Source organism: Artibeus jamaicensis, unplaced genomic scaffold (genome assembly GCF_021234435.1).
Source record: "Artibeus jamaicensis isolate MK-2021 breed Jamaican fruit bat unplaced genomic scaffold, CSHL_Jam_final contig_851, whole genome shotgun sequence".
Lineage (NCBI taxonomy): Eukaryota > Metazoa > Chordata > Mammalia > Chiroptera > Phyllostomidae > Artibeus > Artibeus jamaicensis.
The window spans coordinates 8,977,713-9,002,393 of NW_026521986.1; the positions used below are offsets into that span (position 1 = coordinate 8,977,713).

The 24,681-nt window shown below is 47.1% G+C and overlaps 1 protein-coding gene and 1 long non-coding RNA gene across 6 annotated transcripts in view; one reads left to right on the top strand and one right to left on the bottom strand.

The window, feature by feature from the left end:
* The window catches only part of RAD51B (RAD51 paralog B), a 512,857-nt gene that overhangs the window by 429,138 nt on the left and 59,038 nt on the right, over window positions 1–24,681 (top strand). Inside the window, exon 9 of one of the 5 annotated variants that reach the window (XM_037125887.2) lies at window positions 11,450–13,516. The exons of the other annotated variants lie outside the window; for them this stretch is intronic. Coding sequence (XP_036981782.2) covers window positions 11,450–11,490 — 41 coding nt within the window. The 3' untranslated portion in view covers window positions 11,491–13,516. Of the gene's footprint in view, window positions 1–11,449; window positions 13,517–24,681 lie in introns of those variants that run through there. 5 annotated transcript variants of the gene reach the window in all.
* Window positions 13,597–22,403, bottom strand: LOC119034776 (uncharacterized). The gene is made up of 7 exons (XR_005079636.2): window positions 22,319–22,403; window positions 19,970–20,034; window positions 19,783–19,890; window positions 18,482–18,956; window positions 15,793–15,940; window positions 14,344–14,531; window positions 13,597–13,838 (listed from the first exon to the last, which is right to left on the bottom strand). It is a non-coding gene; the product is annotated as an uncharacterized LOC119034776 (long non-coding RNA).

The window sequence follows — 24,681 nt, forward strand, 5'->3', positions numbered from 1 at the left end:
TGAAATAGATTACCAACTTCTGAAATGGGATGGCAAAATCAAGTTGGGATTTTTGTGGCTCATTTCAGGGTAGCTGTTCTAATCTGTTTACTGTTTTCTTTTCTTTTTTTAGGGTTATCGTATTTTTTTCCCCTCTGCATGTAGTGGGATGGCAAACCACAAAAAGCAACAGCCCCTGTGTCCCTCGGCTGTGCAGTTCAGCCAGTACCCAGCTCCCCGCCTGCAGTCAGCACTGGCTTGTGCTGCAGATAGGCCAGTGACTCATCCCTCCTGGGAGATGAGATGCGGTTCCATCTTGATATCGCCCATTGGGCTCATTGCTTGAATCCCCAGATTGTTCATGTGTTTGTTGACTTTTCATCTAAAAATAAGAGTCACTTAAGGCAAATAGCTTAGTGCCAGTGGGTTTGGCTATTTGTAGAATTTAGAACCCCATTTAGGAAACCACCCTCAGGATTTTCTTGGCGTTGCATCAGATCTGGCACATTGCGCTTCAGCACTCCGGCTCTCGCACAGATTGGGTCTGCGGGGCTGGGTTCCTGAAAACCTTCCCAAGAAAAGTAAACCCTCAGAAGTAGTTCGCACTGGCAATCCAAAGAGCATGGCTGCGTCTCTCGGTCCTGTCCTGGTCCGACCATTGCTCCTTCTCGGGTAAATGTGACACTGGGACACCCTTCGAAAGGACAGAGTGTTAACTGTGTGGCTTTGGAACTTTGGTGCAGTTTAGTCAGTGACATTCCTCTTCCATAAACTCTTCCTGTTCTTTTTTTTTTTAATCTTTAAATTTAACTTTTATTTTTTAATCATATTTTTTTCCACATACCATTTATCCCCATTACCCTCCCCCCCGTGCACCCCCTACCCTGTTGTCCATGTCCATGTGTCCTTTTTCCTTGGAAGGAGCAAAAAGAAAAAAGGGCTCCCCCTGTCCTTCAAAATGGTGCCACATCCTTCACCTTCCCCCCGGGTCATGATGCCTTATTTCTGGCTGCTGGAGTCCACTCCAGGGCCCAGTGCATGGAATAGCGGACTGCATCACTGTGATGGCTTGCTCGGTAGGAGTTGCACAACTGGAGACCACGTCCTAGTCAGCTCTCTGGGTCATGTAGAAGTCACTTCTGGACAAAAAGTGCTGTATACAATGTATATTTTTAAAAATGATCTTTACTTTGTGCTGCAAAAACAAACTTTGAGGGGATAGTTCTCCCACAGGATATGGAAATGACCTTGGACCATGTCCAGGGTTAGTGACACAGCTGCTGTTTCCTGCAAGGGACATCCTATCTCCAGAGGGGAAAAGACAAAGTTAAATATATAGCAGGAGGGCAATGGCTGAACCTATTAACAAGAGCGAAAGGGTTTGCCTGTTATGCAATCTGTAATAATATGTGGCCATTGGCAGGAATTACAGTTTATGTTTAAAAGACATATTTAAAACTCTTTTCTAGAGGTCAACTGACCCAATAATAGCTATAGCAACAACAACATCATTTCCTTCTGGCATCTAATAATTTTAAAGTTCCTTGATATGTCTAGTTTTATATTCACAAAACCCTGGTTGAGCTGGCAAGTTGAGTGGGGTGGTAAGCACTGCTAGGGTGTGTGAAGCAAGGTAAGGAGTTTGGATTTATTCCATGTGTGATGCAAAGTTTCGGCCAGGGATGGAGAGGACGTGGCTCACATTTTAGCGAGTTCACCCAGCCCGCTGTATGCGATACAGACTATAAGGGGTGGGAGTGGAAGCCAGGAGCCAGTCAGCAAAAATGATGTCATTCAGGTAAGAGACCATGGCGGCTTGGACTGGGCGATGGTGGTGGAGGGGTGAGAAGTAAATGTTGATAAAACTGCTTACAAGGCCTGAAAATAGATTGGATGTGAATATTTTATAAAAAAAATAAGAATTTCCTCTAAACTTTAGAGTCTAAGATAACTCGTAATGGTGTTTTGTGGGGTCCCCCTGCCCCCCACCATGCAGTTTCATGGAGTTTTTTAGATCAAAAATCTAGGAATGCTGGGGCGAAAGGCAGATTGGGATGGGGCTAGGGTAGGGCTGCGGAGGTCTGTCCTGGAAGAGTTGAGTCTGAAATGTCTGCTAAACATGCAAGTGGACGTACCAGGTAGGCAGCCGAACACATGAGCCTGGAGCTCAGGGGCGTGGACTGGACTAGGGATGGGAAGAGGGCTAAGGACTGATCTTGGGGATACAGCAACATTTACAAGTGGAAAAGAAATTTATAAAGGAGACTGGGAGGGAAGGGGCAGGTGGAGGTGAAGAAATCCATGAGAATGTGATTTTCTGGAATTCACATGAAGCAAGTATCTCAAGAAGGAAGGAGCTAGACTCAATCACCACTGAGAAATCAGGTAAGATGAGGAATGAGAGTTGAGCCTTGGATTTGGCATGATATGGTCAATGGTGTGGATTTGGCAGGCTGCAGTCAATGATGGCCCTGACAAGCCTGGTTTCAGGGGTGTGTTTGGGGCAGCAGTGTGACTGGAGCCCCTTAAAGAGAGAACCGGAGAAGAAGTACAAAGAGAGCGCGTGGATAACTTTGAACTGCTGTTTTGCTACAAGTAGAAACAAGCAGATGGTGTGGTAGCAGGAGAAGTCGAAGGTGTTATTTTCTATTTTTTATGATGTATGTGATTAGTAGAAAGGAAAAACGTGATAATACTGTAGAGAAAAAAGGATAAGCACTACTGCCAAAACCTGCAGGGCGTCGGGAGGGATGGGATACAGGTCCCAGCAGATGGGCCGGCCCCAGGTTGAAGCAGGACTGTTTATCCCTGGGAACAGGAAAGAAGAAAGGCTACATGAATGTACATGCAAGCAGTCTAGCAGATTGGACGGTGTGAGGATGAGGTAGTTCTTTTCTTACAACTTCACTTTCCTCATTGAAAAGACATGAGGTGGTCAACGGAAAGGAAAGAAAGGGAAGGGAATGGTGGAGACTGGAGAAGACAGGAACTAGTCAGACGATCTTCAGTTTGCCACCATTGCCTTTTGACTCCTCAATGATTTCATGAGAAAACAGACCCCAAGTCTAGTCTTGGTAAATTACTCAAGAGTGGGCCCGGAAACCTGGCGGGACCCCCGCTGCCATGGCGGACAGGTCTGTGAGCTTGGGGAGGCGGAGAGGTGGGATGTATAAAGAAAGGGTAAAAGGCTGGTGTGTCTGTAGAGTGAAGGTCCTCTGAGGACCCCCCTCCTCCATTCAGCTCCCCCCAGTAGAGTGTGTGCAGCGAGGAGGCTAGCACAGCCTCCACCTTCCAAGGTGCCCCAGTTGGCTGAAGTCATGGGGTTTGAGACACGTCCCCTGGCTCTCCCAGGGACAACGTTGACCCAACTTGTTCTGTCCCTTACCGGGTTGCTTAGAGACACTGACCAAACAAACTGTCACTCCACACCTGCAGTGTGCCTCTCTCACATTCGTGAGAGAGCCCTGAGCTCTCCGAGCTGGAGCCGAACGAACTACAGACCAAATGGGGGGCAGGGGTGCTGAGGGGAGGAGAATATTGACCTGAGGACTTTCCAGGTGGTGTTTATGGATTGTGTTACCTGGCACAGGTATTTGGGTTCTGCTCGAAAGCTGTTCGTTTGCTGGGGTTACTTAGAATTCTGATATTGTGAGATATTTGTTTGACGTTCTAATAATTAGGAAGCATAAAAGCTGGGTTTGGATGGTTAAAAAGAAACAGTGAAATGAAAGGAGGTGCCAACTTTTCTTCTGAAGCCCCTGACAGAGCGGCAACACAAGAGCCAAAGAGAACTTCCTTCCCTCCTTAAGGTGCTCACAGAACACTTTCACTGCTTCTCCCCAGGGGTCCTGCGGCGAGGCACGCTGCTCAGGGCAAGGGCATTTGCTTCTGATATGTGTTTTTGCATCTCTGTGAATAAATGGGGTAAACAGAAAAGAGTTTGTACAAATAGTATTACGGTGATCAAATCAGATGAGTTCCATTGAGACAACTCTGTGTGTATAGTGCCCTCATTCCTTGCTAATCACCCAATTATTTGCCACTGCTTATGGATTGCTCTTGGTATGTTGAACTCATCAACATATTTAATCCTCATGACTGCTGTATCATTGTCATGGTTTTTTAAAGATTTTATTTACTTATTTTTAGAGAAAGGGGGAGGAAGGAAGAGAGGGAGAAAAACATTGATGCAAGAGGGAAACATCGATCAGTTGCCTCTTGTACATGCCCTGACCAGGGACCGAACCTGCAGCCCAGGCATGTGCCCTGACCAGGCATCGAACCAATGACCTTCCACTGTGAGACGACGTCCAACCAACTGAGCCAGACCAGTCAGGGATATCATTGTCGTTTCAGAGATGAGGGCATGGAGGCCCAGAGAGGTTTAGGTCAAGGCTACTTACCCAGTAAGTGGGAGAGTCTCGGATCTTGCTCTGGTCTCACGTTTCCAAAGCCAGCCCTCTTTCCACTGCACCACACGGCCCGTTATATATAATCAACGGTAAGAATGGCCTGGCCATTTGTGTTTGTGTAGTACTTTCTATTGAAACTCTGTAAGCGTTGTTATCTTTGTGATCTGGAGAAAGGGATGACAGAGCAAACATTTTTTGGACACATTACGGGTCAGATGTGATTGGGGGGCTTTCCCAGGGCGCCACCCACAGAGGAGCTGAGAGTCGGCCGCGGCGTTTTCCTTGGCACGATCCAGGCTCCACTGGAGCAGCGAGTGAGTCTTTTTTTAATCACTATTTTATCCCTAGTGTCTAGTACAGCATCTGACTCTGGCACATAGTAGGTGCTCAGGAAGAGTTTATTGAATGAGTAATGGTTAAACACGCTGTAAGCTGCAGCACAAATGCGTTGACCCTCATGTTGTGCTCTCTGGAGTCTTCCATCGGTTGTTGAAACGATGCAACAAGAAGGTTCTGAAAATGGATCCGTGAGCACACGTGTGTCTCTGATCGTGACAGCGATGCTCTTCTCACTGCTGCACAGTCTGAGTGACAAGCGGCTCTTCTTTGGGGGACACTGAGGTGCAGAGTTTCCTTGGAAAAGGCTTCGCGAGGCAGTGAACAGTTTGTGGCATAACTGAAATCTTGAGATTCTCACCTTTACAACCCTACCCACTTAACAACCCTGTGGTCCTGGGGTGGGGGGGTTACAGCTTCCCGTAAATCTGGCCCTTAATCATTTAAAGAGATGGCAATTTATCTTAAATGTGCACCTTCTTATGAATGTGACACACTTAGCACAGATGGTCTCTGAAGTTTTTCCTGGCTTCCCCTACCCTAACAGTATCTAGTATGTTAATGTCAATATTAGCTTTACTGTTTTAGGTAACTTTGGTATGCTTCTCATTAGCTGGAACCATAAAGGGTTCAGTTTTACCTGCGCTGAGGGATCGCTAAATTCCTATTGGCATCTGAGTGCATGGTCCCATGTCGAAAGTGAGGTCATGTTTCTCCTGGATTGTGCCTGTATCTGATGAGCCTCGGCTGGCGTGAATCCGAGACAATGAAATAATCACACCCATTAGCTCACCGGGGCCCTATTAAGATGTGGCCTGGCTTTCCATCTATTTCTCCTGCTTGGAAAAACTGACACAGTCATGGTTTGTAAAGGTTAGCCGGGATGGAACTGCTTTGACAGCCGACACTTCAAGCCACCCTGTTTAGACTTGGGACCAGCCTGCTGCTTGATCTCGGGAAATAGCCGGGGAGCCGGGGTGCAAGTATCTTCTTTAATCTTCTTGTTTGTGGTGGTTGAATTTTCCTAACACTCTGTTCCCTCCACCCCAGCTTGTGTGGCTAGTGGGTCACTCCAGAGTAGTAGTTTCCAAACTCTTCACTGTTTATGATTCTCTTTACAGACCCTGCCTTCTGAAGTTTCGGGCCTAGTGAGCAAACGGTAATGTTAGATAACAGATCAATTTCCTTGTTAATGTCCAGTGTCATTGTGCTGGAGGTTCTTTGGCCTCCTGTGGTTTTCGCAGGAGCACTTTCCCAGGCCCTGTGGCCACTCCTGGGGTGTGGCCTCCAGTTCCGCCTGGAAGAACACCCTTGGCCTCCCCCACAGAGCTCTGTGCACAGTTGTAACTGTTTGTGGAACTGTTTGTATGACCGGCATGTAAGCTCCATGAGGACAGGGACCTTGCCTGTCTTATTCACAGCTATTTCCCCAGGGCCTAAGTCTTTGCTGGACACAGAGTGGGTGCTCAAACAGCATTTTTAGAATGAACTAGCTGATTTAATTTCAGTGAAAAATAAAAGAAACCCATCCCTTATGTTGGCATAGGAAGCCTCATCCAATGTAAAGTTGATATAATTTTTGAAATATTGACTATAGCTTCAATGAAAATTACCAAGTTTGGCCCTGGCTGGGCAGCTCAGTTAGGTAGAGCATCATCCTGATACGCCAAGGTTGTGGGTTCAATCTCTGGTCAAGGCACATACAGGAACTAACCAATGAGTGCATAAGTTAGTGGAACAACAAACTGATCTCTCTCTCTCTCTCTCTCTCTCTCTCTCTCTCTCTCTTTCTCTCAAACCAATTTTTAAAAAATCACCAAGTTTCGAATAAAGGGTTAACTCTGGGTGGGAGAAAGATGATGCTGCTCTTGGGGAGGGATTATACCAGAGGCTTCCAGAATATTGATAATGTTCTGTTTCTTAATCTTGGGGACTCCTAGGGACCTAGGAGCCCCAGACTTACTTCCGAACTAGGGGAACATGCCAAATCGGTCGCCTGTTACTTATTTTATCCATACCCAAGGCAAAGCTGTTAGGACCACCTGAGGATGTTGTAAAAAGCAAGGGTATTATTAAAGTAGACTCATTACTGTAAAGATCTTATTATTGTCCAGCTAGCTGCCCTGAAAGATGCCCACTTCTCTCTGCTCATCTCATGGGAGACGTGGAGAGCCACTGCAAATGAGCCGTTCTGTCTCGCTTTGTGCATCTTCTACATCTTGTCCATCTCACTCTCCTAAACCGCTCCTTTAACCTAACTCAAGTTAAAAACTAGAAATCACCTGTGATGGTCAGTCAGATGCCTGCTGTGTGCTTGTATTCTAAGCTATAATTAGAATGTCTTGAGTCTTGTCCTGAGCCGGGTGTTCTAGTGGCTCTCATCATTCAAGAAAGAGGAAGTTATCGGAGACCAGTCTGATGTGAGGGCAATTGTTTAGTCTTTCCTAATAATCCAATGCCCTCCTGGACAGGTCACAGTCTTTGGAAGTGTCATAGATATGTTGGAAAAGTCACAGCACCTGCCAGCGCAGCTGGGCAGGGACCCAAGTGGGATGACCTGTGGCGCTATTGCACCCTGGTATTCTTGAGGGGCCAACCTCCCGGGGCATGTCAAGAGAGCAGGCCCAGTCAGTCCTCTCATCAGATAGCGATAAAAAGTCTCTTGATAAATCAGTAAGGCTGAAAATATTCTTGGCAGTTTAAACAGGCAGTGGTAAGAACATGCTTTCTGTAGTTACAATGAGTTCATTATCCAAGGGCCGGAAGTGACCAAAATCATTGATTGGCTAATTATACATAACTCAAGGGTCATAATGCTTCAGTCATTATGTGGGACTATTCATAAAGCACTTGAGTTCAGCTCCAATAAGGAGGGGAACTGCATCCAGGGAAATTGCAGGGTAAAAGTCTGGGAATGTAGATAGTATAGGATATTACTGGTCTGAAATAGAAGGTTTCATGTATAGAGTTTTTCAAACAGATTCTTGGAAAAAAGATTTCCCAAATTTTTCCCAGTTTTCAGATGGGATGTAAAACCGGAGGCTCTAACCTTTACTTGTGGTTGTCTAAAAATCTACCCTATTTTTCTTAGGAAGGGAAGCAGTTGCCTTAACACTTGGCCAGAGTCCCAACATGTACAGGGTGGCCCGTTTAAAACAGGCCTGTGGATGCTTCCGAGTAGGAAAGGGGTTTGTTGTAAAGCACCATGTGTTTGTGGGTGTTTAATGAATATGAGCTGATTAAATTGGCCACCCTGAATTATAACCTCATACCTTCTGCAATTCCTCCCCAGTTTTTTAGCTCAAGACAATATTCTTCCTACTTTTCTGCCCAAACTTGTTCAGCAGAAATGCTACTGCTGTTAAAACTGCTTGTGTTTTCTACCCAAAGTATTTTTATTTCAATGGTGGGCAGAAGAACCCAGCCTTGGAAATGTCTCTCTTACTGATTGCCCGCCCAGCGGCAGTGGGGTTCTGTGTCAGCCACACCCACACCACCTCCCCTCTCGGCATTCCCGCCCCATCTGCTTCCCTGTCTCTGGGCTGACCCAGTACCACTGTCTGTCTGGAGCAGATAGTGAGCTCTGCCACAAACAGAGGAGGCCTTGTCTAAAGGAGGAAAAACTCTGCTCTAGGAAATCAGGCGACCTGGGTGTGTGGCTTGCTTTTGCTAACAGCCATCTGTGTGGCTTAGGGTAGTCCCTTTGTCTCCTTGAAGGGGTGAGGCAAAAATCAAAATTTCTCAAACTGGGGGCTGTGGATACTTGAGGTCTGCAAGTTCTATGTGATTTTTAATATTTTATGTTTTTATTTCAAAGACTTTTTTATTATAAAGACGATACTTTGCAATCAAAAGATGTTTTCCTAAAATAAACTTTAAGTTTCCTTATTTGCTGATTCTGAAACTCGGTCTAAGGTCTCCTAGAGGTTTTTATACATGTTTTAGATGTCTCAAATTATGTCCCCCTTTGAAAGGAGTCTGTTTGTCACTCCAGCTTGAGAAACACCGGACTGTTTCCATATATTCATAAACTGGTTGTAGAGGTGGGAACAAAATATTAGCTTTAACTTTCTTACCCTCATACTACTCGGCCTAATTACTTTTGGATTACCCTGTATATTTAAGTCTTTTAGCATATGGGCTTCCTTTGTTTCATAACCAAAATAGTTTCTGCTTTCAGTTACTCTATGTTAATTTATGAAGAGCATGTTTCCCCCAATAGCTACTTCCCTTTCCCTCTAAGACTCAGATGATTTCATTCATTGGTGACTAAGCTGATAGAGACCACCTTCTTCTCTAAAGGCTTCTGGGTCAGTTAAAGTGAAGAGATGCGCTTCCCTTACCAGCGTGCTCAAGATCAAGTCATCATAACGGTAGTTTATGTGTGCATTCCGCTTCTATAGTATTCAGAGTGCTTTCTTCCATGTACATGATATCTTTCAGTTCTCTCTGCAGTGTCTTTGGTAAATGAAGCCAGTTGAGTGGCTGCCGTTTTACAGATCAAGACATTCAGGCCCAGAGATGGCACCTCCTATCTTCTGACTTAGTTTATCTGTTCTTCCCAACAATGCTTCTCATCCAGTAGCAGCAACGTGCACAGAACGACTAGCTATTTGCCACATTGTGTTGCTGCACTGTGTAAGTGGAGCTCCTCGTTCATGCGTAGGCCGACTCTGTCAGGCTTGCTCACCCTGACTTTAGTCACATGCCGTTAGTTATTAAAAGACCTAGCTGGTCCCACCCAGCCCATTTCCTGAGACACGGAAGTTATTCAATAAATCTTTATTGGATAATGAGTGAGTAAATGAGTAAGCTCCCCAAAATCATCCCTCCAGTTACAGTCTTTACACTGGAGGTGATTTTTGCTGCACGGATTTATGCCAACATGTTGTTTCAAGTTCTAAGTCTTGATTTGCTCCAAGACTGCCAGGTGCTTTAAGGAGAAAAGAACGGAACTGCCGAGAGAGAGGTACACTGTCGGCCGGCGGAGGACGTCCCCTCGCCGGCTTCGCTGACCTTCCTGCTGTGATCGGTCTCCCAGGCCTCACAGCAGACAGGGAAAATGGTGTCACTCCGTCTTCCTGGAGCTGACGGGAATATTCGCTGCCACCATGGGAGAGGACAGGAAAGACGGAGGTGTGCGAGAGTGAGTGGAAAGGCAGATAAACGCCATCAAGTTCAAAGGTCGCGATGGAGAGGCGAAAGTTGGGGGGCAGACAGTTTCTGTGGTCAGGTATGTCTGAACGAGTGGAAAGGGAAGAGATGTTTTGTCTGCTCCTTCCATAGTGTGGTTTGGCTACTTTCCCTTCACTTCCCAAGAGAACTATTAGTGACCAGAGACATCACATTTTAATCAAGGCAGCTCGTGCTGGTCTGGTGAACTTGGCTCCCGTGGGTGTCACCGATTCACAGCAGGGAGAAAAGGGGGGCTCCTGCTCACAAAGGGCCCACTCACCCTCTTCCGAGGTCGGCGGTGACTGTGGTGTCTCTAACATATTTTGTGTATCACGTATCCCTAATGCTAGTTATTATCATTTGACTGCATTATCTATGAGAGTGGATTGCCTGGAAAAAGTCATTCGACTTTATTTTTATATACTCGTTGTCCCTGGAACCACCTTCTGAAATTTCAGGCTTTTATTTCACTGTCATTCTCTGAAATTGTCACTTTCTCAAAGCTCTGGGGTTCTGGAGATATTCTTGTGCTTCCAGCATGCTTCTAAGTAACTTCTGGGAACTCTGTAGTATTGCCCGACTCTGCTGGGCCCACAAAGAGGCTGCTTCCCCTCCCACTTGTTCCTCTCTGACAGGGGATTTTGGTCATCTTGAAAAGCTAAGAATGCGAGGGGACCAAAGTGAAATTGCAGAGCGTGTTCACCCAGCCAAAGTGAAACACACATGATGAACTGACCACACACATGGTCTCGAAATGACATCTCACTTGGGGAGTCAAAGCCAAGGACCGCGGTTAGTGCCCCAGCAGGCCCCAGATGGTTAGAGTAAATACACACCCCTGCTTTCTGCCAGGTAGTTTTCATCAGTTTCCTCAGGACGTCAGTGTGTGTGTGTGTAATTAAGAGTATTTAATCATATTAGAATTCCCCACAGAGAGGTGGTGTGGGGAATGGGGGAGGGATCACTGGCTCCATCAGCCTCAGTGAGAGTTATCCATTGAAAAAGAAGCAGAGGAAAGCCAGGTCTCTGGGCCGTGTCTGTGCCATCACTGCCTCAGGAAGTGGGCTGGCCTGCCACCCCTGTCACCGCAGGGGGAACGGAAGCCCAAGCCTTCCGTGGCAGTCTCAGGGTCCCCGGGGTTTGGTGTTTATTCTAAATCCCTCACTTTTCCCAATTTTCCTATATACTCTCCTGTCTTTATCCGATCAATCGCCAAATTTAGCTGCAGGAAATGGTCTCTTATTTTGAACAACAAAACCATATCCCATTGACAACAAGTGATTTTCAGGATCACTCAGCAAGCGAGCTGGTTGGAATCTGGCTCACCGGCGTGCCAGTCTGTCCACTTAGCCTGGTAGGCATCCCTGGGAATCTGTTTTTACCTATTTCTTTGAAGGATTTTACTAATGTGACCTTCACTTAAAGAAATACTGATGTCTTTTCTAATTCCCCTAAATTGATCATGGTGAATTTCTGTTTAAAAGCCATAGAGTACATTTTCCCTGTACGCCAGCTCTAAAACCATTTCTTCATTCATTCATCAACAGAAAAGCTGTTCCAGATGATCCTTTGTCGGGCATTCTGCTAAATCTGGATGAAAAGACAGAATGTCCCTATAAGGACTCAGAACTAAGTCCTCTTTAGATTCTGCTCACTAGAGTTGATTTGCTCACCGGTGCTAAGAAAATTAAGATTACGAGGCCGTATTCCTTTATCTGGCATTAACTTGGACAAGCCACCTCACTGATTGGACCAGTACAGAAGTCCCCTGTTTACTCTAAAACAGCAGTTTGAAGACATATCCTACTGATAGCTTCCTGGGACATGAAGGTGGCATGGTTGGAGCTGAAAGGACTCGTGGGGACAAGTGGAGAAAAGGAATCGCCATCATGTGACTGGCCCGCTGGGCCCAGCCCTGCCGGTCTCTGACTTGGACCGCTGCCCTTCCAGACATCGGCCTTGTTCACATTCATTATGGTCGTTTAGTTTACACTGATCCGTGTCCAGATAAGAAACCAAATTGGGGGAAAATCATTAGTTCTTAATTTGCTCTTAAATTTTTCTCCATTGGAAAGAACCAGTGCCTCCTGTCATTTGGTGCTAATTCCCCTTTAGTATTTTCATGCCTTTGGATACCTGTGAGCTGGACCCTCATTAAGCAGGATGGGAATATATTGTGCAAGTCATTAGTTAGCTTTTCAAAGTAGCAACCGAAAGATTATGGCGTCTCTCATTTTCACTTTTTCAGAATCACTAGCTAGTGGATCCGTGGTTCTCATTCCTGGGCGATGTGGCCGTTCCGGGGACATTTGGCAATATCATTTTGGTTGCTAACCAGAGGGAAATGCCACTGGCCTTCTACCCAGGGACACCGCTAAGCAGCCTACAATGCAGAAGAAGCCCCCACAAGCAAGACTCATCCAGCTCAAACTGCCGACAGTGCTGAGGTTAAGAACCCTCTGCTGTAAACGCAGCCCAGATATACACACTGGAGGAAGGTCACCAAACTAGATGTCAGTCAGTTACCAGCTTCACTCCTTCAGGCTGCTGCCCTCTTTCAACAAGGGGTCGTGCCTGGCTACTTCCCATGACAGGCGGCTGACCCTTAGGCTTGGAAAGTGGGTTCCACAATGAACTTCCACTTTCAGGAAGATTGTTTCTGTTTCCCTTACAATGTTACTCTCCACACTCTCTGTTCAAGTTTCCCACCAGTTCATTTTGTTGCCCCTTATTATCAGGCATGTGATCAGAGAAGAATATAAATATTTCCCCAAACATCCTTTGGTCTAAAGTTGACCCTGCCAGCTGGTGAGCGGCAAATTCTTACGGCTGAGCTCTTATTCTCGGTGTCATTGCCATGGCACTGTTCTAAGAAGACAGAGGTCGTGGGCAGGTAGTGCCCACGAGGGTCACTGGGTGGGGAAGTTTAGGGGGGTGCGTGAGAATGAGGAGTAGACCTCCACTCACAGGCTGCTCTCTCAGTATCCCTGCCTGGGTGCACATCCTGTTGGCTCCTTCAGCAGTCACTTAAGTGTCTTCGCATTAGTCAGCTTTTCACCTTGCAAAAGCAAAACCCACTTGCATCAATGGAGTTTAACCTAATTTTTAAGGTTTTGTATGACTATATCGAATGAAATAACGAGGTAGAATAGGGGAAAAATAAACCTGCATGAATCGGGAATCCTCTTAAACCTCCTTTTTTCCCGGAAAGTCTTCTGTTGTTTACATGGTTAGAATTTTATTATGAAAGAGACTTCTATTATTTTTAAAAAATGAACCAATTTTCAAAAGTTTCAGGCAGGATTTTCCCGTAGAGCTCTGTCCTGGCTGACCTCGGTGCTAGGTGAGCCTCCGAGCAGCTGGCGCGGTAATGCCACCTGGAAAGAACCACCATTGGAAAAGCAGCAGAGCAGCCCCTGGAAGAGGCACAGGGTGGCAGGTGACTTGTGAAGCTGTGGTTTGCCCCCCAGGGCGGCGAGACTGACGTGTCCACCCTACGCATGCACTAGATCACTTACTCCTGGTGGTTAGTGCCTGTGAAGGAACCCACTCCACAGCTTAGAGTTCTGACTACAGAAAACTTGTTTCAGGGTCAGAGTAAAGGTTCCCTCTTTGTGTTACACCCCCTCTTAGCATTCTCGTGTGCAGCTGTACCCCTTGTAAGCAATCATATATCTCAAGGATAAAACAGCAGTTCGATAAAGAGAACTTTGCTTTTCCTCTAGAACCAGAGGTCAGCATCTCCCCCAGGCGTCTGAAAGACCTCCTACCCATCGCTGGGCCCCGCTGGCACATGACAGTCATGTTTAGAAAGCAGTTTTATAGCTCCTTTTCATGCAGGATAATTTTTCTGTGACCATGATCTTCCAGGATGGACGGAGAGGGCTGGGCAGGGTTGGATAGCGCAAGGACAGAGGAGACGCTTGTGGGGGTGCACTGCAAACAGAGATGGGCGAGTTAAGTTACCGCAATTGCCATCTGTCTCTGTTTTGCTAACTCATTAGCTCGGACACCACATTGTGTTAATCCGCACTTCCCCTGGCTATGAGCTTGATCCGGATCTCCAGGGAATCGCAGGCTCACTGTCCCGTCAGCTGGGCCGCAGCCTTTCTGCAGCGGGCAGCTTGCCAGGCCTGCTACCCTCCCCGGCTGCATCGCGTCGAGGTGAAGCTTCCCCAGCCCTCACAACAGAAATGCAAACCTCTGGACTAAGCTCTTTCTTCCAGAAATCTCTCTATCGGTGTAGCACTCCCTTCCTCCCTTCCTCTCAGTTACTTGCCTTCAAGGTCACTGGCAGTCTCAGGTTGACCACCTTAAACATTTACCACCAACCAAGTGCTGCCCATGCTCTCCATGTCTCTTAGAAAGGCCCACCGGGCAGCTGAGAATGACTAAGGCCTAATGTGTCTCCCAGGACTGTACCCAGAGGGACACGTCTTACCTCTGGTCCTAGTCTAGCATACAAATCATCCGATGATGACACTTATGTCACTTTCCAGGAACAGTTGCTCAGAGATGTCATTGTCTGCTGATGAGCTGGCCAGGATATGCAAATCGTTTCTGCTGGCTTCTTTGGACATCTCTGGCCCTTGGTTTTCTCATCCATGAATGGGTGTTTTCTGAAAGGGACTAGACATTGATGAAGTCTTTTCTAACTTAAAGGATGATAATGTAAATTTCTCATTAATAGTAAAGTTGGCTGGTATTTGTGTAAGTGCCACACACTGGTAGGTACTATTACTATCTCTGATTTACAGATGAGGAAACTGAGGCACCAAGAGGTTAAGCAGCTGGTTCAAAGGCAAACAGCTAATGAGTGGCAGAGCCAACAATCGAAACTCAAGGCTGGGCTCCGGAATCTGTGCTTTCGGCCCATTACTGTGGTCATATTAGGGGGTCCCTTAATCATGTCATCTGCTCTGTTTCCTCAGCACTCTTTCCAAAGTTTGCAGGTTCCTCAGATGTGCTCTCATCAGCATCTCGGGCAATTTCCTTTTCAAGTTAGTTATTGTTGTCCCCTTTTATAAATGGAAACACCGAGATAAAAGCAGGCTCTTGCATGAGGCCACACACAAGCTACTGCCAGAACCCAGGAGTCCTGCTTTCCTGCTGGGGCTCTGTCTGGGAAGCCTCTCTCCCACTCCTTATGACGAGCAGGAAATTCGAGTCTTAGGGGTTAAGGGTTTTCTGACCTCCTTCACCTTCCACCAGGGCACATCAGGCACAGCTCCATAGACAACTGGGTGAAGTTCCCAACTCAAATGTTGAAGGATCTTTGCAGAACATAAAGCGTTTACAAGCCTGTGACTCATACAGATGTGGCAATAACGTACCATCCCCTGTTCCTCTCCTTGCTGTTAGGCCCCTACTAAATATAAATATCTCGCCCCTCTCTGGATGGCTGGAGCTGCGGTGAGTCCTGCACATTTCCTCCCACATTCAGCCCAAGCCGGGCTCATCCAGGAATTCGAACAGCAGGAGATGACGGACAGCTTGCTCTTTGGCCCCTTCTTACTGTCTGCCCTGATAGTAAGGCCCAGCGCTCCACTGGCCCTTCCTCCAGTCTCACTGGGTCTCCTGTGCCTTCAGCACCGGAGGTTTTGAAAGCCAGTCCAGGGCTTCCCTTCATGGAATTCAGTGTCTCTCTCTTCCCAGTTCCCGAAGTGGTTTCCCATCCAGCGGTGGGAATTTAGTAAGCTTCCCAGCTTACTGCCGCTAAACTGCCTGCAAGGAAATCTCATGCACTGTGGCAGCATGAGCAGTTTAGGATGTCCAAGGACTGGTTCGAGAAATGGAAAAAATTGGAATCAGATGAAACTGTATGTTCCTTGCTCTCACCTGTCCCATGTATGTCTGGACCTAATAGAGTGGAATAAAAGGCAGTACTCACCCTGGCTGGTGTAGCTCAGTGGATTGAGTGCAGGCCTGTAAACCAGAGGATTGAGTTTCGATCCCCAGTCAGGGCACATGCCTGGGTTACAGGCCAGTTCCGGGAACCATACTTTGATGTTTCTCTCCCTCTCTCCTTCCCTTCCCCTCTAAAGATAAATAAATAAAAAGTCTTTTTTAAAAAAAGGCAATACCAAACACTGGACTTATTTACAACATTTCAGTCACAGTGGTATCAGGAATGACTTCTCCTTTTTCCTCAGCGAAGTTAAACCACTAGCCCATTCCCTCAAATTCCAGTTCCGCATTTAACTGAAGACCACTGAAGTAAATGTGTGTAGGTAGGAAGACGAACCCTGAGATGAAGCAGGAGGCATGCTGGCTGATAGAAAAGCTGTTACATCCATTCCTTTTACACTGCAGCAGTCTCAGATGGACAGTGCCCTGGTAACTTGTAGCGCCTGTGCCCTATTAAACTCCTGTTTGATTCAGAATTCACAGCTATGCACCTGGAGTACTTCAAGTTGGAGTCAAACTTGGGTTCATTTGCTTTCAAAAGGGATGTACAAATTGATTGCATCCTACAGCAAGTGACAGAAACCCTTTGGAACAGGGTTTTTGTTAATAACTTTATTTGTGAATTCAGCAGTGCTGATTCGGCATCAGCTCTCTGACAGTCCCTGGCCCGTAAAGCAGGGTGCGCCCACGGGCAGGTCTCCTCTCTGCTTCCCTCTGTTAGTTGGGGCTGTTACTGCACATGTCAGAAACCGTCCCCGAAGTGGCTAATGTCGAAAGTGGGAATTCTCATAAGGAAACTGGCATACCTGTAGAAAGGAAGGGGCGGCTGGAACCGGTGCTCAGCACCATCAGGCCAGTCCCTCTGTCCCTCTCAAGCTCTCTTTACACACACACACACACACACCGTTCATCTTTTCCTGAAAGAAATTCCACCAGATAGGTGTCCTCCCAGACCTGCCCTGCTGACCCAGTAGCCCCTAGACATGTGGCCAGGAAGCACTGGGAATGGGCTGTAAGCATAAAACACACACTGGGTTTCAGAGACCTAGCATTGGGGGAAAGAATGTAAACTGTTCATATTTGATTACATGTTGAGATGATAATGTTTTGGATGTGTTGTCATAAGTAAAATACATTAAAATTTATTTCACTTTCTTTCCTGTGGCTAGAAGTTTTCCATTACATTTGTGGGCTGCATTATAATTGTATCAGACAACACCATTGTTAATGGTTTTACCAAATATCTAGAACAACACAAATATCCCCGGGCCTTAGTAGCCTGACTTGACTTACTTGAGGAAAACGGAAGGGATGTCGGGGACACATATGGCCAGTCACATCAGTATCATTGTACTCCTTCCTCTGCCCTTCCCTTTACCGCCCATGTTAAATTCTACTGGAGCTGTAAACCGTTTCTTCTTTTGAGAAGTGGATTTATATACTCGTTTTAAAAATACGAATTGAGCCCTTGTGCTGTGCCAGGTCTTGCATGAGGTCCTGGGGTTCCAAGACCCGGGCCCACAAAGCATCTTTTCCAGCAGATTTCGCCACTTGGAGCTTGTTTCACAAGCGTAAGCTCGGTGCAGAAGTGCACCTCTCCGTGTGGCTGCGTGGTCCAGGCTGATCCATCAACCCCTGCGGTGAGCCTGAGTTGGACAAAAACCTGAATTTCCGGAGTTACCATGAATACAATGCTATCAAGGGAAGTGTGAAGGACTGATAGGCACAAATTAGGGCCCTTCAATGACATAAACGCACAACTCCAAGAACCTTCTCAGAGGACACACAGGTGCGGCCAGCACCCAGATCAGGAAACAGCATTCTCAGTGCCCCAGGGGCCCTGTCGCTCCCCTCCCCGCCTCCCCGGACACAGCCACCGTCTGGGTTCCCACAACCAGAGAGCAGTCCTGCCTGTATCTGAATTTCCTATACAAGGAGCCATATAGTAGGTTTTCCTTTGTACTGGTTTACTTTCCTTAAGCTTATGTTTATAAATTTATCCATCTTATTGTATGAACCAATAGAAAATATAGATAGCCAAGAAAGAAAATAAAAATTACAGTACAGTTACAGTAAGATAATATAAAATACCAGTGTTTATAATTCTAGCCACTGTCCTATGTATATGCATATGTAAATTGTTTTTAAAAACTAGCCCATAGCATACATACAATTTTGTCATTTGCTTTTTGGTTTAATATATCAGATCTACCAAAGTATTCTAAGCGTTAGTCTATCTTAAGGAGGCTGTATTCTGAATGGACCCGAAAGGTAATACAGAAAAGTGGAAACTTACTTTAAAAAAAAAAATCAGGAATACACAGCAGTATCTGTATTAGTCATTTTAATAGGTTTGGCCCATCCTGGTCAGGCTTGCAGAAGACTTCTGAGTGAAGATAAGCGAGTGACCAACCAGTCACCGGGAAGGCCCCACCGAAATGGGGCTGTTTCCCAGGGAAGCTTCTGATGGTTCTCTCCACTGTTCTAAGCCCAGGCATTCGAACAATGAGCCCATTAGGAATCCAGACAACTCTAAGAGCAGCTTGCTGGAGTCTCTGCTCAAGTCCTCACTTACTCTATAACCTGAGACAAGTCCGTGCAAACGTTCCTTCCTTCTCAGATGGAAAGTCTCATGCCCACATCTGTTTGGTATCAGAAGAAATAATACTTACGTATCATTTCGGAGTCCTTGAATGAAAAGTTCCTTGGAATTGTTCTTAAAATTTCCTCAGCTAGCTTCGTGGAAACCCATTGTCATGGATGTTGTTGCTGAGATGAGTCATAACTACACTGTGGGTCTGGGACCGTGGAAACAGCCTTAAAGTTCCAGTTATTTATTTAAAACCTACTTGTGTATTTCCTAGATGTTCACACTCAGCGCTTCCCTGGTTGCAGTTTTGTTTTGTGTGCTAAGTCTTCCCATTCAGGCCTTTGTCCTTGCCCACTCCGGACTGTGTCTGTTGGCACACGCCACTGGGTTTTCCTGAGTGAGGTCGCCTGGAACACTTGTGTTCTGATGTTAACTTTCCTCGGTGAGAGTGAAGACAAGTAAATACTCCTCCTGGCCAGCAGAGCTTGAATCTGTGACCTGAGACTCCTCAGACACTGTCAAGCGGAGGGACCCCTGGGACCAGCACTGGATGAAACCTGAAGGACAGAAAATACACTGTGGCTGAGGAAAATGCTGGAGCCCCCCTGTGCAGAGGGCATAGGGCATCTTTGAGATGGGAGGGTGTGCTGCTCCCTCATTTTTCAAATGGGGGAGACTGAGGCCTAAGGAGGTCACAGGATTGAGTCGGAAGGTTTTTTCGATGTTCTCTCAACTACGCAAATGTCTGTACTGTGTAGGAGATCTGGGGAAAGACAGTGTCTGATGCGTGACTAGGGGGACTTCCGGACAACTTTAAACTGGTGCCATCCTGGGAGCATCTAAAGTCTTACTCTTCTCCTCCTGACAATAAACTGAGAGCCCTGACTCACTCTTCCTCTTTCCTTGCTTTTCTTTTGTGATTGATGGACTTGAGCATTTTACCTGATCACTGTTGGCCTCCTGCGGAGAATTTAAAAGCTCACTGTGGGAGGTGCCTTCCTCCAGAATCAAGTGGTGCAGATAGTTAATATTAAATTCATGAGGTTTTCTTTCTTTTTCTCTCTTTCTCTCCTTCTCCACCTCTCCATTTCTTCTTCCCTTCTCCCCTTCAATTTTTTCTTCCTTCTTCCCTTCTTCCTTCCCTCCAGTTCCTTACTTCTAGTATTGTTTTTTAAGTTGTTTCTGATAACCTCATAATCTTCGTTACACTTGTGACACCACAGGTGAGAGAGTCTCCAGTGTGCAGAGAGACTGCGCTTGCCCCTCTGAGGTCAGTTCTTCCGGGGTCAATCTGCCTTCTGGTCGAGGTCCAGGGAATGAGAATATTTCTGACTCATTAGGGACTGTCTTGGCCTTGAGCAGAAATGGGGTCTGAATCATTACCTAAGAGAGCTTTGTAGATGGTCACAGTTGGCAGCCTCAGGACTTGAGCTAATCCTGGAAATTCTTTAACTTCCCAGAAAGAAGGCTCCACAAGGTCAGGCTGAGGTCCTTGGGGAAAGCAGATGGAATAAAGCTTGCAACAGTCGCTTTTACAGCTGGACTTGAAAATAAATAAAATTATACCCACTTTTTTTGTTTTGGATCATCAAACCTTTGATTTTCGGGAGTATCTGTTCTTTTCTCCTTTTTCCCCTATATGCAGAGGGGGAAAAGAAAAGAATACCCTGTAATGACTGAAATAAAAGCAAGTAAACTTGTTGACTCAGTTCCATGGTGAGAGCAAGGACGGCCAGGCCAACAGAAACAACTGAGATATTACAAAAATGTGTTTCTCTCTGGCAACGGCACAGTCAGTCCTTTATATCCAGTTGCTGTGATCAGCCCATCACCCAAAACTCTTTCCAAGGTCATTATTCTGGTTGCGGGGGCTGCTTCTCTGACAAACAAATGTTGACTTTACTAAAGTGCTCTCTCTCCAGCTCTCATTGTGACAACAAAATATCAAAGCATCATTTAGGAAAAGAAAGTATAAAAGATCACAGAACATAGATACTTTGGGTTTTCTAAAGGCTCAGGTACACCAGGTTCAAGCAACACATTCTAAACTACCAAGCCACCTGTAAAATCGGTTTTAATTAACTTGAAGGCACATCAATGTTATTTTATTGAAATAAAGTTCCATTTCATTGGAAAACTGCCACTACAGGGTACATTGTGACATTATTTGCGTGGGTTTGGGATTGGCAAGTAAGTTCTGTGTTTAGTAAAACCCAAGCAAACCCTGTTTCTTTGGGGCCTTTTTATGCTTTGAAGCACTTATCACTGGTTCCTTGGAATGTAGGGAGTGCCCCTGGGTAGGGCCGGGCCCAGCTCAATGTTATTTGCCAGCTCCCCTCTTTATGACCCTTCCAGGCTTCTCCCCCTTCCTTCTCCTTGCCTGTCTGCCTTTCTCGTCCTTGGCCTTGATGCCCTAGAACTCCCTTCTCCATTTCCCACCTCACGCTGACTGATCTGACCCCCGCTTTCCTGTGGGTGGACAACGGATGACACAGAGCATAAGGAGACAAGGATGCTATTTCAGGTTTAACAAGAGAAATGAAGCCCAGGCCGTCCCAAGGAGCTGGTGACAAGTCCAGCCCCACTTTTGAAACTCACACTTCACTGATTATCTAAGAGCTGGAAGGGACTTTCAAGATCCTCTCATCGACCCCCTCCTTTTCCCAGGCTCCGAGACTCTCAGACTCAGGGGTGAAGTGACTTGTCCGAACTAGTTAAGGCCATCAAGTGGGGCTTCTCTATCTGGACTCCTGCCCTTTCCCCTCCAGCCAGTGCCCCAGCGCTGTGTGCCCGTTGATTACAACACAGCCCACAGCTAGAAAATCACGCTGTCAGCAAAGCAGCTTTACAAGCTGACAGAGGACATGTGCACGTTTGGAGTCAGGAGGATGCTGAGTTTTAGTTCCCGTTCTGCCTGCGCTTTGTTGGCACAAACGAGTCACTTCTTCCTTTGTCTGTTTCCCCTATTCGCAAGAAGATAATGAACCTTCCCACCTATCAGGCTCACTTGAGTGTTTTAAAGAATAATGAGGTGATATTTGTAAAGTGCTTTGAGCGGCTGGGAAAGGGGTGGGGGTGAGCTCAGTAGAAAGCATTATTAGCTGCAAGCACTTATCAATTGAGCTGGTTAACAATAGTGGAGAGTAAGAATACTCAGAAATGAATTCCCCGGACTAGCCCTGCTTTGAATTTAGAAGGAGGATTAGTGGGGACCTAATAGGTATTCCACTTCTCCAGTTTCTTTAGTGTACCATCAGACTAGGAAAGGTAATTACATTCTTCTATGTCGGACTCAGCCGGGAGCTTCAATTGGGAGCTTCAATTGGGATGTCGGAGCGTATTTGTCTTCTGTTCTGGTACTGAGGCTGTGTTATATTGTGATTGTTAAAGCCCGGGGCATCTTCTCTCCCCTGGGGGAATTTCACTTAGGAGCTGTACAAAGTGATTTCTGTGCGGTGGCTAGGCTGCTGTTTATGAGGTTGATTAGTGGGGCTTCTACATCTAAAGCGCCCAGGGAGCAATTTGGATGAAACAGGGAAATAAAAGGCAAAGTCTTCATCGCGGTTGACCTTTTTTTTACTATGCCGCTCCTGGGAATTTTCCCAGTAACTCAGATGTACGTACAAAACAGGGGGCCGCGGGGGCCATTGTGAGAGCCTCTTTCACGTGCATACAGAGACCTAGCCCTGGCACAGCTGACCTTGCCAGGTCACTAACTACTCAAGAGCCACCTTTCAGCGCCCCTTCCTCCCACCAAGGGTGAGCCAGGGGCCTGGGACACGTGAGAATGTTTGCAAGTGATCATTCCGACGAAGCATCTGTTTCTCCAAACTCGTGCCCCCAGTTTCTAGACCCACAGCCCTGAGTCCAGGTCTCTCTCACTCTCAGGGTCGGGGGAGAGGAGAAAGGAAACTCGAACCTGAGAGAGGTTTGGGGCACGTGCAGCTCTGGAAGAATGTGGTTCCCTCCTCTGCGGGCAGGCGCGGGGCTGAATTGTGTCCTTGTCCTCTGGAGGCTGCAGGGAGAAGTCAAGAGAACATTTGGATGAAAAACTTTTGAGATCAAAGTTATGTTAAGGAAATTACACTGATTTCATCCTCATCCCCTGAAGTTTATGGGCCTCTTTGTAATCACTGCTTCCTCAAACCTTGTCCCCACTTCGCCCGAGTTTCCCAGGCCTCCATGTGCAAGGCCTGACTCTCGGGCTTCCCGCCCACTCCAAGAGGCCAGAGTGTCACTCTGTGGTGACTTGTAAGTCTTCAGTAACACCCTTCAGGGTGGTGCAACTACAGGCGATGAGCCTGAAAGCAGTCCTTCCAGATGCCTGTCCCCAGTGCACATGTGAACACACCCTGGGCGCCAGAGGCCACTCTGCCCCTCCTGTCATCCCGCTGTGTCGGGATGTGACTTTGACTTCAGCTCCTCTTTGGAGCTGACTCAAGCCTCTGAGACCAACCCCTGGATTCCTCACTGAGTCTGCCACCAGCTCATTCTTGTGTTTCCTCGCCAGAGCACTTCGCTGCCCTGAGACTCCATGGAATAGCGTGGGATTTACTAAGCAGGATCCTCTGACCTCTTTCAAAGACCCAAATGTTTTGTTTATTACAGTCAAAACTCTCAATCCCCTAAAAGCATTTGGGATGTTTTCTTCATTTTCCTCTCCCAAGGTATCTATTTTGTCCCACACGCCACCCCCCCACCCCCCGACAGAGTGTCTTCAGGACAGGGTGCTGACACTTGGGGCCCCAGCTGCTGTCCTTTCCTTCACCTCTGCCGGGGCAAAGACCAGCACTGGGCTGACCTCCCCAGCCTGGCCAGAAGAGAAGCCTGTGGAGGCCCCCACGCCCCCACTGGCCTCCCCTCTGTGGCCACAGCTGCTTGCCCTCCCCGCCCCCCTCGCCTGCTCTTTTTCTCAGTGAGCCTCAACGCCAGTGCCCCAGTGAGCCTCTGGGAACAGAGGTCTGTCCCCCACACTGGCCTCGGCTCCCCACACTAGAACATTCAGGCATCAATGGGAAACAGCAAGATCTGTCAGCATTGCCCCTTTCTTCAAGGCTTTGAGGGCCACATTCTCCACGGCCATCTGTTCCCTTTCACCTCTCTGGACAATGTTGCTTTTTAAAGCCAGCGATTCTTCCTCCTTTATCCCCTCCTCTCCCGCCTCCCCTTCTTCTGTGCTCCCACCCTTTCCCCCTCATGTCTCTCTTTTCCCAACCCGATGAAATTAGCCTCTCTTAACAGAAAACTTGCCCCTCGTTCCCACAAAGCTGTTTTGTGACCACTGTGGGATTTTGAGTTTTTATTAAAAAATTTTTTTTGAAGCCAGAGTTAGTGATTTTCAAGTTTGTGATTGTCTTGGGGGATATGCTCTTGATAGGGATGGGAAGGGGGAGGATAGGAACACTTTTCAGTCCTGCAAAAAAGAAAACAGAGTAATAATGGTTTAGGTTCCTGCTGGCAGGCACTCGCCTCTTTCAAGAAGGAACCCTCCCTTTCCTTCCCTTGATGATCAATGTGAGGAAATTTTGAAACCCAGAGGTTTTTTCCGCCATTTATTTTGTGGTTATCGGGTTGCTGCTGCCGGGTTGCTGTCATGCCGTCTTTAACGCAGAGCGAGGGCTGCTGCGCAGCGGCCGCCGGGACCCCAGGCCTGGTGCAGCGCTGTGCACAGAGGCGCCTGCGCAGGCGGGAGGCCGCGGTGTCTTCTGGGAGAAGCAGCAGGTCCCGGGGCTCCTGCAGCGTCTGTGAAGGGGTGTTTGTACCAGTGCTGACCCGTGACTAAGTGGGCGACCTTAGGCATGTCACTTTCCTTCAGAACAATGATGATAAACTCTTCTACTTTAAAAAAATTGCTGAATATGTGACTCTCCTGTTTGTACCATTACGCTGTTTCATAAACACGATGAGTCTATGGTAAGGTCTTAAAAACTTTGTGGGCCCTGCTTGGCTAAGGACATTATCAGAATCCACGCAAATGCACATACAGTGCAAAACGTCAGACTCGGCTGTGGACCCGGGAGTCGGCTAGAGCAGGGATTCCCAGCCCTGGCGGCCTGTCCGACGCACGGGGGCTGAAACCCGGGGCCCCACTGTCCGGACGTGAGTCCAGTCTCCTTCACTTGCTCGCTGACCAAGTGTGGGTAAACTTTCGTCATCTGTAAAGTCAGGGCCATCGCAGTATCCAGCTTCATATTGTTGTAAAGACAACTGAGAGAATTTGGTCTTGGACAGCACCTGGAACCGTTTCTGGCCACGCTGCAGTCAGTGCATGCAAAAGCGAAC